Source organism: Amphiprion ocellaris, chromosome 1, assembly GCF_022539595.1.
Source record: "Amphiprion ocellaris isolate individual 3 ecotype Okinawa chromosome 1, ASM2253959v1, whole genome shotgun sequence".
In the NCBI taxonomy this organism is placed as follows: domain Eukaryota; kingdom Metazoa; phylum Chordata; class Actinopteri; family Pomacentridae; genus Amphiprion; species Amphiprion ocellaris.
Genome location: NC_072766.1, coordinates 35,875,910 through 35,891,527, shown reverse-complemented (window position 1 = coordinate 35,891,527; position 15,618 = coordinate 35,875,910). Strand labels below are relative to the sequence as shown.

At 38.6% G+C, this 15,618-nt stretch overlaps 1 protein-coding gene across 1 annotated transcript in view; it reads right to left on the bottom strand.

Annotated features, from left to right (window-relative positions):
- Window positions 1-11,269: 11,269 nt before the first annotated feature.
- Window positions 11,270-15,618, bottom strand: part of cdhr5a (cadherin-related family member 5a) — a 29,753-nt gene continuing 25,404 nt past the window's right edge. The window contains exon 14 of the mRNA XM_023291267.3: window positions 11,270-15,435. Coding sequence (XP_023147035.2) covers window positions 14,836-15,435 — 600 coding nt within the window. The 3' untranslated portion in view covers window positions 11,270-14,835. The remainder of the gene's footprint in view (window positions 15,436-15,618) is intronic.

Sequence of the window (15,618 nt, the reverse complement as noted above, 5' to 3'; positions counted from 1 at the left end):
ATTTCTTGGAATGTTTATTTTTTACCACTAGTGGGCAAGGAACCATATATGGTAACCTCATTGACCTTGAATTTCAACATGAAAATTAAAAATAGTGATAAATGTCAAGAAAGTAAAAAATAAGTCTTACATCCTCCTATATCACTCCAAAGTTGAAATTTTGAATTTCAAAGTATTTCAGTGAGTGATCTTTAAGTGCTGGTTGGCAAATTTAGTTAAATTTAAGGGGTTAGTTTGGTTTCTTTGAAATGGGGTTTTATGAAGGACTTATCCAGATTTCAAGAAGCAGAAAGGACAGTTGGGACGGAAGCTAATCAGTGACACTGGGTCAACTGCAAAACATTTTAGCCAAGTAAGATCAATGTCAGTTAAAGTGGACACCATATTTGGAATATTTTCACTTCTCTCTTTATTTTCAGATAGCCCTCTTCTTTGGCACTACTTTATTTCAAACATAGAACTTTTGAATTCCTACACATATCTATTATATTGCTGGAAATCTGACCAACAGAGCACAGTATGGTTGCATTTACTTGTCCTGGAACATTATAACCTAATAATACCATGCTACAAATTAAATGTTAGCAAAAAAAAAACTGATATGGAATATGAGAATTTGCACCATTAATCTTTTTTTTTTAATTTTTACCAGCAACCAAATGTTTACTTTTGTACATCATGTTAGTGCATGTATGAATTCAACAGTCAAAATTTGAGCAGAATTTCTGACTTCTTGTTCCAACGTTGAGGTTTTTTTTCTAGGTTTTTCAAGTACTATGACATTAGTGTACTACAAGCGCAATTTACGGTTGTTTTTCAGTTGTTTACACATGACTGTCAGCAATGTTCCCTCTAATTTTTCCTGAGTCTGAGCAAACACACAAACTCCCTGAGCGTCCCTTGGACCACTGTGAGCAACATCAGACGTGTGCACTGTGGTCACACCAGCATCACATCCATTCAAGTTACATGGTTTATTAAAAGAATCAAATTACAGCATTTACATTTCTGTTAAAACACTTTGTCAACAGGAGCCAGTTGAAGGCTGCAGTGATTTTAGTGACACTACAATGTATAAGAGTGAAGTTATTGAATATTTGTCTCTCTTTACTGTTGCAGCGGTTTTGCAAATTGCAGACGGACCCTGTTCACTCCATAGACACCAATGTTATTCCTGTAGCTTGAAAGACAGCTACTTTTGATAAAACTGGGCTTGTAGCACATTGTCTGCCTTGCAACAATGGGAAAGAGGCACCGTTTATGTTTTGACAACCTATATCTAATGAGTTATTGATGCTGGAAGTCCGAATCTGTGAATATCTTTCCAACTTTACTGAACTTGGGGCCACTACCACCTAAGGAGTGATATATTTAATTTTGAAAAAAGCATTTAGCCATACTTAAAGCTTTAAGTGCTTCATTAACACGGAACTAAAAATTTTGTATTGTTTTATTATCACAGGTTCTGTCTGAAAAGAGGTGGCATCATTTTAAACAGTGAAATCAAACTAATAAAATGTAATGACCAACCAGTGAGCAATACTGGATTCTGCAAAAACATAAACAACTTTTTTTAAAATCTAAATCTTATCTTAACACAGTTAATGTATTAACTTATTTATGTGTGTATGCATGTATTTATTGATTTATTTAGTACTGTTAACATATCAGAGTTCTGAGTGAGTTTTTCTTAAGATAAGCAAAGGCCACTTATTGATTACATATAGGCTCTTAAATGTTTATTAAAAACTAAAAAGCATTTAAAGAAAACAACTTAGGCATTTCTTGAGTCACTAAAATACTGTAGAGTACAGACCACATCAGCATGATTATAAGCATCCTCTGGTAAATGAACAACCAGATACTGATGTCTCTCACCATATGGACTTCAGGAGATGACTGGGGGATGATAAACTGTGACCTACTGGTTGGGTTCTCTCTGTTCTCATGTTTCTTACATGTTTGTCCCCTGACAGCTGGGTCCTAATGTTTTTTGAGCAACACACCATACTATGACGTTTTTACAATGATGGTTCTACTATGGAACCAGTTTGACATGTTCAGGTGTTCTTTGTGTGAAAACTCAGAGATTTCAGGGATCAGAAGGTGGTTTTCAACTTTCTTTGTTAACTTTCTGCTTCAACTTTAAACTAAATTTCCTTCACTAACCCAGCCCTCTGGACTTCCAGTAAGCTGTGTTCCTATTGGCTGTCCAGGTGGCTGTGTTCCTATTGGCTGTCCAGGTGGCTGCTTGGTGTTATCAGGAACACCTGAGCAGCTCAGTGTCTTCCTGCTTTATTTAGCTGCAGACAAACATTTCCTCTGCTTCCTTCACCACTGAACCGGGTTTGGCTCCTTTGCTTTAGTTTGTTCTTTAGGCGTTGGCTTGCAGCTTCCAGCAGTAAAATCGTCTTTAATGTGTTTCTTGGTGTGTTTTAGGGCTTTGTACTGGATAGTTGTCTTGGTAAATGTGGTCTTTAGCCACAGTTAGCACATGGTGCTAATGTGTGCAGTGATTAGTGGATTTGGTGCAGCTGAGTTGTGTCTTTATCTTGGCTGTAGTGAGTCTTCAGAGGTTTTTGGTCAGACACATTCTGTATTCTTGTTTGTGAACCAACGTTGGTTGTCCAGAAGGTAAGAGTTCCTGTCCTGATTCTCTGTTCTCAGAGGTTCTCTGGTAGGCTGTAGGAGACTTTAGCGTTTGGGTTGTGCTAGTTTGGTTTTTGTACGGTTTCATTTGGACGACTATTTTGAGGCCCCTCCATGTGGTTTAGTGAGGTTTTCTGCAACAGTTCTACAAAGCAACCTGCAGCAGAAGAGACTTTGAGAGTTTTTAGGAAGTTCTGGAGAGCAGACTTTAGAAAAAACAAGTCATTTTTCAACATGTTGTGAAAACATGCCATATGATGAAATAATGTAAAGGAGGCCGTGAAAAACACTATGATAAGGTTCTCTTTGAAAAAAAAAATCATCATGAATTTTGGTGCAAAAAAAAGCCTTACTATACTATGTCGAAAAAAAATGCGATTTTTCAACATGTTGTAAAAACGTGCCATATGATGAAATAATGTAACGGAGGCAGTGAAAAACACTCCAGAAAGGTTTTCTTTGAAAAAAAAAAATCATCATGAATTTTGGCACAAAAAAACGCCATAGTATAGTATGTCGACAAAAAAATGCGATTTTTCAGCATGTTGTAAAAACGTGCCATATGATGAAATAATGTAAAGGAGGTCGTGAAAAACACTATGGTAAGGTTTTCTTTGAAAAAAAATCATCATGAATTTTGGCGCAAAAAAAAACGGCATAGTATACTATGTCGAAAAAAAAATGCAATTTTTCAACATGTTGTAAAAACGTGCCATATGATGAAATAATGTATAGGTGGCCGTGAAAAACACTCCAGAAAGGGTATATTATGGTGTTTTTTTGCACCAAAATGCATGATGATTTTTTTTCAAACAGCCACTGTCGCCTTTTGGCTTGCTCTGGGGGTCAGGCATATTGGTTCTGTAAAGCGTCTCGAGACAATTTGACTGTAATTGGCGCTATATAAATAAAATTGACTTGAATTGAATTGAATTGAAAACCTTACCATAGTGTTTTTCACGGCCTCCTTTACATTATTTCATCATATGGCATGTTTTTACATGTTTAAAAATCACATTTTTTTTCGACGTTGCTCCTTGGCAACCCCAGACAGCTGGGTCGTAATATTTTTTTGAGCAACACACCATACTATGATGTTTTTACAATGATGGTTCTACTATGGAACCAGTTTGACATGTTCAGGCCTGATTCTCTGTTCTCAGAGGTCCTCTGGTAGGCTGCAGGAGACTTTAGCGTTTGGGTTGTGCTAGTTTGGTTTTTGTACGGTTTCATTTGGACGACTATCTTGAGGCCCCTCCATGTGGTTTAGTGAGGTTTTCTGCAACAGTTCTACAAAGCAACCTGCAGCAGAAGAGACTTTGAGAGTTTTTAGGAAGTTCTGGAGACCAGACTTTAGAGCAGCAGAAACATTTGTCAGCAGTTTGAGCAGGAGAAGGTGAGCTTCAGAGTAGAAATGAGACAGAAACCTTCTTGACCCGTGTGGTGAGGTCCTGTACCAAGAGTTTGAGCAGGTTGTGAAGAGTCTGTAGTTCTTTGGTCTGAAAGCACAAGAAGAGTCGACTCATTAAAGGAGAAAACAGGGAGATATTGTTGGTTCTTCTGTCGCTCTGCAGTTTCCTTAGACTGAATATCAAGTTTATATTTTAAATGATTTCCCATGTGAGCCCAAGAAGACTTCAATAAACTCCCTCCATCCCCTGGACACAACATATTTTATTACCATGTTAAATCTTTTTTTTTTTTTTGAGTTTTAATCATAGTTTTAGCATAGTTTTTTTCTCTTTGCTTGTTTACTTTTGTAATCTGTGTGAAAGGTGCTAAACAAATAAAGTTGAACTGATAAACTGAATAATTGACTAACTCATGATTGTGACAACAGAAGTATTTTCATTGTGATTTAAGGGTTTATTTCATTTTTAAGGTTGGGGTTAAAATCTTGAGAGAAAAAAAAGATTAAAGAAATAAACTATAGTAAAAAAGCAATTAAATCAAAGGAAAATAAACATTTAATAAAACTTTTAAAAAGAAAATGAAAATTTAAATACAATTATATTAGACAAAATATTATATATATAATATAAAAATATTAAAAAATTTAAAAATATTTATAAAAATATTTAATTAGATAATTAAACAGAAGATACAAAGCATGTAATTATGAAATTAAACAAAAATATTAAACATTAAAGATGAAATATTTTAGATAATTAAACATTTAAAAAATACAAATAAACAAGAATATTACACATTTAGAAAAATATAAAACATTTAATTAGATTATTAACCTTTAAAATCAAAACATTTAATTAAAAAATTAAATGTTTAATTAGAAAATTAAATCTTAAAGACAATAAAACTTTAAATAGGAATTAAACAGAAAATACAATGAAGCTTTAAAAAAGAAAATGAAACATTAAAAGGTGGTAAAACATTTAAAAAGAAAAACCTTAAAGATTTAATCAAAAAATTAAACATCGGGAAAGAAAAGGAAATTTTTCAAACAAGCCGATAAAACATTTGAAAAAACAACAATTAAACATTAAAAAGACAAAACATTTCGAAATCAAATTAGACAGTAGAAAAGAATAAAAGGTGAGAAAAAAGCAAAACTAAACATTTAAGAAGAATCAAACTAAAGATAAAACCTTTGAAAGGGCACCAGTTAGACTTTAGAAGATCAAATTAAACAGAGGAGAATAAAACGATCAAAAAGAGCAAAACAGATAAAGGTCTGAAAGCGTTTTCTAGTCTGAAATGAAAACATCAAGTTGTTTCTTCAAACATTTCCTCTTTCTATGTTCTTGGTTTCATTGTGGACTGATTTACTAAGAACTCATTTCAGAAAACTGCTTTCCAGATAAAGTCTACTAGTAGTTGAAGGCATCGATCAAACTAATGTTACCTTCTGATCTCCACAAACTTTACTGTTCAGTGAAGAGAATCAAAGTTTGTTGAGTATTTCTAAAAAACCCACAGGTGAAGGTCTGAGAAGAACTCAGATGGATGGTCTAAATGTGAAATCAGGACTCATGGTCACAAGTTTTAAGGCTTCTGTTAACTAGAAAGTTCAAACTAACAGAGAAGTACTGAGAAACTTTTGAGATTTCAGTCCTCAGACTGTCTGAAGGTTCAAACTAACAGAGAACTACTCAGGAACTTTGAAGATATCAGTCCTTGGACTGTCTGAAAGTTAAATCTAACAGAGAACTACTGTGGGACTTAGAAAATTTCAGCCCTCAGACTGTTTGAAAGCTCAGGTCCTGAGGACTCGGGAGGTGTGGAGGCTTTGGAAAGTCTTGGAACTGAGGGTTCAACCCTCCAGCACAAAGGCTGAAGTCCAACCTCCTGAGAAAAACGGTCGAGACAGGACTCGAGTGAAAAGAAACTCGAAAACGACAAAAAATAGATGATAAATGCGCAAAAAAAAGAAGAATTAGTATCTGAGCAGATAGCTCAGGGGATAAGAAGATGGACTAGTGACTGGAAGGTCGCAGGTTCAAGACCCACCAGTGGCCTTTTTCTTTCTTTGTCTTTGTCAGGATTTTGAGAAAATTTAAGAAGTGTCTGGTCTTGAACCAGCGACCTGCAGCTCCACAGGCAAATCCTTAACTCACTGAGCTACAGATCAGATAAAAAGAAATGATTTCGTCGTCCCTTTGACATCGTAGTTCCTGAAGTGACCACATGGGTGGAGCCAAGGCGGAGTCTGGGTGGAGTCAGGGCGGAGAGTAGGCGGGGAGGTGGGTGGCGGCCTCCCCCCTCTACTCCCCCACCTACCCCCAACCGCCCACCCCACCTTCACCCGCCTCACGAGTTCCTCGAGTCTCGACAGGTTTTCCCGAGTTTCTGGAGTTTCCATGAGGTCGGAGGCAGAACAAGTTGTCATGAAGAGGTGTTGAAGTCGGCCAGGATGGACTGACTTTTTACAGCGACTAGAAGGAAGACGACTAGAAGAGCAGGTCTTTAACCACCATCCATAAAATCCATAGAGTTGGCTCCAGAGAAATGAAGGGAGGTCAACTTTTATCAACCTCCATCCAGATGTTCAACTTGATATCTTTACTTTGACATTTTTAGCACCACAAACCTTTAGTATCACACTTTATTAACATTTATTAGGATTTTAATGGAATCCACCAGCAGATTTTGTTTTTGTTGACAAACTTTATTCTTGTCGTCGTGGGACTGCAGTATTTAAAACTGTTCCTTCTATTTGACCTCATGTTTATTAGTTTTAGTGGAGAAAGTTTTGTCAATTAGTCTCTTAAAAAGTAAATAATAAACTGGATTAGTCAAGAGGTTTAAATTTCTTACTTTGTCATATTTTAAATATGACAAAAAAATATAAAATAAAGCATCTTGAGACAATTGGACCTGTAATTGGCGTTATATAAATAAAATTAAATTCAAATTGTATGTATCTTGTAATGTTGGAGTAATTCAGCCATATATGTTAGAAAACAGATTTTCTTTGTCCATTAATCTGTCGTTTTCTCCACTAATTCATTTCTTGTTTTGGTTTATAAAATGTCAAGCCCAAATATATTCAGTTTACTGTCATAAAAACCAAAAAGATTTACATTCATGATGCAGGAATCAGACAGTTTTTCACTTTTTATCTTAGTTTAGTCAGAAAGATAGTTGATAATGTGTGAATTGTTGCAGCTTGTGAGCCGTAAAAGGTTTTAATCTTTGGGGCCGAGTGTCAAAAAACATTCAGAAACCAACATCAACAAAACACTCAACAAAGATTTGAACATCATTAAAGGGAAATCCAACTTTTGCATGACAATGTCTAATTAAAGGACATTTATTTCCAACATAAATGTGTGATATTCATCCTCTGGAGCTTTCTCTTCACATCATCTTCCACCTGGACTGGTTTGGTCGGGAGCATGTGCAACAAACATTTGAAAAACTGCACTTTAACATCAATGAATGACACTGAAGTTTAATCTCTACATAAATGAGACTGAGTCTGGATGTGCTGCTCTGTCATTAACTCCTAAGTTTAGGGAAAGTTCAAACAAAAGAGGACAGTTCAGGTAAGACTTGAGAATGAGCTTATTTTGAACAAACATCTCAGACTTTCTGAGCTTCAGCACCTACAGCAAGATATTTTAACAACAAGCAACTCAAGAGATCCAGAAGTTGGAGAGAGTTAGCTTTAGCTGAGCCAAAGAACATGTGGGACGCTAACCTAGCAAACATTTCAGACTTTTCTCTGTGAATTCAGAGAAATAATTTACTATTTAATGACAGCGCTACACATCTTAACTCAGTCTCATTAAAACAGACTCTAATTCAGTGTCATCCATCCATATTAAAGTGCAGTTACCCAAAATGTTTGTTGCATGAGCTCCAACAAAACCTGTCCAGGTAGAAGGCCACTTTGACAAACAGGAAGTGGAAGATTCCAAGCAGATTTATAGAAGGGGGAACCGGACTGTACTAAGTGTGGTCGAGTATAGAGGGGTGTGTTGTGGGTTTTTAAGGCTGATAATGATTATTAGTGAGACATTTGGAGTATATTCATTTGGATATTCATTTGCAGTAAATGAAAGTATTTAAAATCTTGGAGTTAAACTTAGAAGAACACAAACTAACAGAAAACTTTGTTGATACGTTTTTGTTTTGTTTACAGATGTTAAGTTAAAGGAGTTTTATTCGTGACGTATAACCAATCAAATCACTCCAGAAGACAGAACGACCACAGGTAGATCAAGGTTCAGGGCCAAAGTAGCACCATTTTTAAATGTATTTATTACCGTAAATCAGTAAAAAAAATTAAATACTGATAATCAGTAAATCAGTCAGCCCACAATTACTACAATTCTACAATGTATGTCTCTTTCCTTTGACTTGTTATTTGTACAATATACGATGTATATGATGGCGTTTTTTCATACTAAAGGCTATACTATGATGTTTTCTAAGAGACATACTGTTTGTTCTGGCTCTGGGTCGCTGCACTCCTCCTCTGTTGTTTTCTGGATTGTACTCAGCTGCATGCCTTCGTCCACCAGGCCTCCGTTGACTCGTCCCGCCTGCCGTCTCTGGAACTGAAGCTGGATTGGAACAGACCAAAGTACAGTCCAATCAGGATGCCAGCTGCCTCTCAAAAGGCTCCTTCATCTGGCAGGTGGCGGCACTTCTTCTGAGGGGAAGCTGAGCTGGCCCGGCAGAACTTTGGAGATGTGTTCCAGTGGTTGGTGGATGTGTAGGGAGATAGAGAGGGACCTTTGAATTGTTCAGAAAGGAAAACAGGGAACCCATTGGTAGTTTTAGTTTAGGGTGCTACTGCGGTGTGTTTTTGGGTTTTAAGAGGTGAACAGGAAGAGTTTTTTTCGTATTGATTATCTTTTACTTTGTTCCTGGTTGGGATGTCCATCAATGTCAACATGAAGTTCACTTTTAGTTCTGTTTATTTTTATTTTACTAACACCCATTTCCTTTTAACCCCCTCACATGTTGTGTTGTTGTAAACTTACTCTTTCAAATAAATTCTCGTCTAACCCTCTGGAAACCAGCGTTTGGACTGTTTTTGTGTTGCTCCTCACCTACTGACAGCTGTGGACTAAAGGCTATACTGTGACGTTTTTAGAGTGACATGCTCTACTATGATGTTTGTTGGGCGACACGCTATACTATAGGCTTTTTTAATTGACATATTACTGACCTTTTTTTTGTTTTTGTTTTTTTTGTTGTTTTTTAGCAACATATTTAGTATACTTTTACTTGTGCAATGAAATATTATTCTATAGCATTTTTTAGATGACATATTATACTCTGATGTTTTCTTGAATAACATACTATTTTGACAATATACTGCACTATGACATTTTTTGAACCACATATCATACATGACAATTTTAGGCAACATCCTATCATTTTGCGCTTTTTGAACCACATAATAATCTATGTTTTGTTTTTTTTTTTCTTGCCAACATGCTGTACTATGAACTACAGGCCATACTATGTTATTCTTGAGTAAAGCATACTATACTTTGACATTTTCTGAACTACATCCTATACTATGGCGTTATACACAGAGTGCTTTGGTTACATGTTGATTTATAATCTAGATTTTTTTCTGTTTTGTTTTTTGACGTGATTACCACAGACCTGACCGTGAACACCGTTGACACCCACCTGAGGGAGACGCTGCCTAAGATCTCAAGGCTGCTTGGTCGTGGTCTTTCTGGCACGTACTCTTCCAAGATGAGCCGGGAAGTTTAACACTGATGGAATGACACCAGGTCTAAGCCGACAAACTTCCACTTCCTCCTCAACCCGTAGTCTCTGGGAAACCTACATGGAGTAAGAAAAGTAGACAGAGAAGTAATTAACTCTGTACACAACATATTAAAAAAGAAATCATGCTAATAGATTAAGTACAAATAACCGAATTCTCCAATATACTGGAGACCAGAGCTATTTAATTTGATAAGTATAACCTTGTTTAGTAACATTTCAATTATTTGAGAGCAGTCCTAAAGAACTGCCTGTAATCCCAATCATAAAATGGGTTTGGAGGAAGAACATAGATGGTAATCTGGATATACATGAGTTAGGCTTTATAACTACTACTGGTAGTATTGGTGGAAGTAATAGCAATGTGACTACTACTAGTAGTAGTGATAGTACACTACTGCTGCTGATACTGGCACTGCTACTACAAATTGTAATATTATTACAGATGCTGATACTACTTATATGATTCTAACAGCTATTTTATACTACTACTGCTTGTACTTTTAGAATTACTACTACTGCTTGTACAACTATACTACAGCTACTATTAATCATCTGGTATTTGCTTGTCGAGCTAACTAGTTAGCTCTCATAGACTGGAAGCTCTCAACAAGATTTCATAATGAAAAAAGAGCCAAAAACTATTCTTACCTATGAAAAGTCATTCCAAGTTTCCTTGTCTCAATCGTACGACGTAGTGTGTAATTGTATGCAGCACAGTGAGCCGGCATACTTGTTGTTTCCGTTTTCACGCCGTCTACATCAACGGAATGCCCCCACTAGCTTAGCCTCGCCGTAGCACGCAGCTCAAAGGGGCGTGTCCTATCTACTCATTCATATCTATGACAACAACGGTGGCTACACATAAGGACGCCTGAGGTTGATTAGCTGCGTAAATACCATTATATACAGTCTATGGTAAATACGTATGTGAATCGCATCATTGGCTGCAGCAGCCAGTCACCGGTCACTCACTGACTCACATTGAGAAATAGCACAGAATGAATTGTTACGTGTTTATTTTATTTTCAATTTAGGTTGGATTTTTTTTGTGTGCACGCAGCGCAGATTTTCTGTGCGCGGAGACGGTGTCAGCAGTGTGCAATTGCGCATGCACAGCTTAGAGGGAACAGTGACTGTCAGTATTATTGTACTTGCTGCTTCTAAAAACAGTTTATTCATTTTTGTTCTCTCAGCTTGGCTTACTTTGGTTGGGTGATCAACATGTATGTCATGTACCTCAGAAAGATTTAGAACTCTGTATTTGCCTAAAAATAAGATAGTATAAGTCTGAAGAAACATTTCTCAAATTGTTAAACTATTCCTTTACATGTAAGAATTTCTCACAAAATGCTAATGTGAAACTTTGTGCAGGAAGTATTAATATAAAAGCAGCGAGGCCATGCCTAGACTCAAACTTTATTATTCCCTCAAACATCATTTAAATGTACAAAATGTCAACTATACATTAACCGCAAAGTTCCCCACAAAAGTAGTTATTTTAACCAACATCCTCGATAAAATACAGTCCACATAGAAAGTCCTTTCAGCTGTTTAGTACTCAGTAGATGAAGTCTGTCCTCACATGCATTTCTCACCATAAAATCCAGACACTTGTTCAGTTTAGTAAAGCTCGTACAGAATGTGTGCAGAAAATCATGACAGCACCACAGTGGAGTTTCACTGCAGACAAAAATCACTCACCTGACTGCAGGTGACAACGTAGGAGCAGGTGATGAGGATAAAATCTATTATGGTAGGTGGGTAGGTAGTCTATAATAGTGGACTTCCTGGGAATTCAATAAAGAAAACTATTCATACATAATACATGTCTGTAGACTCTCAGTGATCCAGGTCATGGTAGTCCTTGGTGATTCAGTAGAAGGCAGATTGACTACTTTTTAGTTCTTGAAGACCTTTTTCCTCTCATCCAAGAGGCTTCCTCAGCTCTGACTAGTAGGAAGTTCTAGGCTTCTATTTTCACCCCCAATCCACACGACTCAAGGTGTTAATGGTGGTGAAACTGCCTGGGTTTGGATGTCAGGACTGCATTGTAAGTACCTGGTAAGTGGTGCCATAGACCCTCCTTTGTTTCGAGATGGCTGCCTTTACTCCTCTCAAACCGTCTGTCTTCTCTTTCCAGAATGTGGACTTTGATTACTTGTCTCTTGTAGCTGCAGGTGGATGGGTGAGTGTTGTCCAGAGGAGCTGCTCTCTTGTGTTAAGTGGGTTTTAGTCTGTGCACCCCTTACTACATTGGACTGCAGATACAACACTGTTCAACTTGTGTTTGTCTGTTTTATTCTTCTGTGTTTGGAAAGAAGTTTTTTCAACACTCTAGCCAAATGCAGTATGACGATGTTGTTCCTCCAGTTACTCTTTTCGTCTCTAGTGTGCTGTCTTTTCTAGGTCTCATGACATAATGAATAATAACAATAACTTTATTTGTATAGCACCTTTCAGAAGAACATTCACAAAGTGCTTTGACAGGTAGAACATAGTGATGAAAGAGAAAGAAAAGAACTTTACAGGAAGGCGAGTCTATAAAAGTGTGTTTTAAGAAGTGATTTAAAACAATCTAGTGATTGGGCAAGCCTTATCTCCTCAGGCAGGTCGTTCCAAAGCTGAGGGACCCTGATGGAGAAGGCCTGGTCACCCTTGGATTTAAGCCTCGACTTTGGAACAACTAGGAGGGACCCACCCGAGGATCTAAGGCTACGCGAGGGGACGTACGGAAAGTCCATTCATGGATAGCCACAGTTCTTAAGATGTGTGTGCTCTTTTTCTTCACTTCTCTTGGTATAGACATTCTCAGCCCGGTACTGTAAAGTTCCAGTAGTTATTGTTCCAGTAGGTGGTGGGAATCAAACAGCAGTTATCGACCTCTGTGTGAAGGTTTACTGGTGAATTTCAATGCTGAGCCTTTGTCCTCCTCAATGTGCACATTATATTCCAAAAAGAGGCAGCTTGTTTCCCCCCAGAGTTGATCTGTTCTGTAAAGGCTTCTAAATTCTTGGGCTTCAATTCTGACCCAGGTGTCATCTACAAATCCAAACAAGTGGCAGGTGTACAGCACGGTTTTGTCAGGGTTTTTTTAATGTCATCTATGTTGACTAATCTCTACTTGAAGGAAGTGGAAAGCAAAGCACTGAGCTCCTTTAGGGAACAACGCCCAGCCACTAGTTAAGATACGTGGACGACAGCTGGGTCAGATCACAACTCAGGAAGTAGAAGTCTTGTATTCAACAAATAGAAACACTAAGTTCACAGGTAGAATGTTGGGGAACTGCACCACGCACATAAAGGAGGCCGAAGTCTGAGCATTTCAAGACCAATACCACTTTTTGATTTCCACTACCAACCAGAAAATAAGCAATGGCTTCATCAAAACCTTCTACTGTCCCTTCCAAGAGAGAGGGAAAAGAAAAAAGCACACACATCCTAAGAAAACCCATCACAACTGGGACTTCATTAAATCGGCAGAGATGTAGAAAAGACAGACTTGCAAGGATTTTCTCCAACTCCAACATCGCAGTGCACTTCAGAACCAGCAACACCCTGAGACACAAAGTGATTCACCCTGAGGATAAAACGGCCAAACACAAGCTAAGTAGTGTCATAAATACAGTCCAATGCAGCGAGGAGTCCACAGACCTGTAGAGACTAAACAGCCACTCAACACAGGACAGCAGTCAGTCAGGTCTTTCTTTCTCTTAATCCCCAAAAGGATAAAACCAACCATCCATTCAGAATCCCAGTTTGTAAAATGGGGATATCATGCTTGGAAGATGAGGACGCTATTCCAAACACAGTGGGGTTGGAATGGATCAGCTTACAATGTGGAAAAGGACACAACTTGTGGGGCGCAAGGGGAATATATTCTGTATATTTTTATACACCATTCCACCTTGAGCAACAATGTGCCATAAACCGTCAATCTGCATCTAAGGAATAAAGGATCTACATTGAAAGCAGCAATATTCACAACTGAGGTCACTGAATTGGAATATACAATGCCGTCGACATCCCTTCCCAGACCTTTACACCTCAAGTCATTGAGCTGAGGGGGAGAAAAAGTAGTTAGAACTCTACCAATCAGTCAGAATGAAGGATATTGGATGAGAGGACCAAAAATAATAATAAAATTATGACGTGATCTATGTGCAATATCCCCTACATACACTAGCTCGAACACACCTTATTCAATGCTTTTTATTTATTTGTATTATTTTCTACATTGTAGATTAATACTGAAGATAAACACTTTTTTGTTTACAACATAATTCCATATGTGTTCTTTTATAGTTTTGATGTCTTCAGTATTATTCTACAATGTATAAAATAGTTAAATAAAAACTATTGAATGAGAAGGTGTGTCCAAACTCTTGACTGGTAGTGTTTTCCTGGACAAATGTTGGTACATTACTAATTCCTTGTAGCATTCAGATTTATTTATTATATTTTTGCATTTTATCTTTTATTGCTCTTGTGGAGTGTTTCATTTTGGAATTTTTTGGATTCCCTGTTTTGACTTTGTTTTTTTCCTCGACTCCAAGAGAGCCTGGCACAAGAATTCCACAGCACCTAGACTGTCTGGCAAATAATACATCTTGAATCTTAAAATAAAGTCAATTTGCCTTCTACTGAAGCTCTAAGGGTTAATGAGTATAATGTTATTACGACCATAAATGATAGCCAGAACTAGGAAAACAAATCATCTCCATTTAAGTGTTATAATAAAATCTTAACTTGTGGTGTATCCTTGCTCAAAACTATTTTGTATGAAGTTATGCCCACTGACTCTGCATTCTAAGATACTCACAGTAGAAGATAAATACTTTTTGGATCCTTCTTGAGGTTTGCCAGTTGTTCAGAGATGTTTGCCGTGTCGTCCCGGCCTGCTGTAGGCTGCAGAATCCAAAGTGACGAGAAAACAAACAGCGTTCTGCTCAGTGTCCAGTTCCTCTGCTGTCAGCGCTCCTGCTCCTGGTTTCCCTTCTCCTTTTCTAAGCTGCCGTTTCCAGAGTCCTGCTCCTCGCCGGACTCTGTGTTCTGGTTCTCCTGCCCACCGTTGGACTCTCTCAGCGGGGCAGCCGGGTCTCTGACTACACCCTCCATCTCCACCTCCCCCTCCAGCTCCTCCTCCGTCTCCTCCTCCACCCGGCCCACGGTGTCGGGGATGATCTCCACCTCGATGTCCGAGGAGTCCTCGCTCTCCTTGAACCACACCGTCTTCTGGCCCTCCCTCCTCCGCTGCTTGGTCAGGATGGACCTCATGCTGTACTCGTCCCCGTCTCCCCGGCCCCTCCTGGCGGGTCTCGCCGAGGGGCTTCCCTTGGGGACGTGGTTGGTGTAGACGCCGCAGGAGGAGCAGTGGCGGCTCCGTCTCTCCATGGGAAGGACCCGGCCTCGAGGCTGGGGGAAGGTGCTGCGTCTGGGCATGACGTTGTTCCAGCGCCTGGTTCCTCCGCGGCTCGGGTCGGCCTCGTTCTGGAATCCGTCGTTGGTGTACTGGAGCGAGTCTCGGTGGCCGGACCGGGGCTGGTCGGAGCGCAGACAGGGGCCCAGGCACTACAGGGACGAGAGAGGCCCCTCATTAATACAGCGGTTAATGGAGTATGGAGGAGATAGAAGCTTTGTTCAACGTTAGAGTTGCCACCGTGGTGTCAGAGAGAGTTCACTTTTAACACAGAGCTCCTCTGTGGGTTTCAGCTGATGAATATTCATCAGAGCTGCTCAGGAGGACCTCTACAC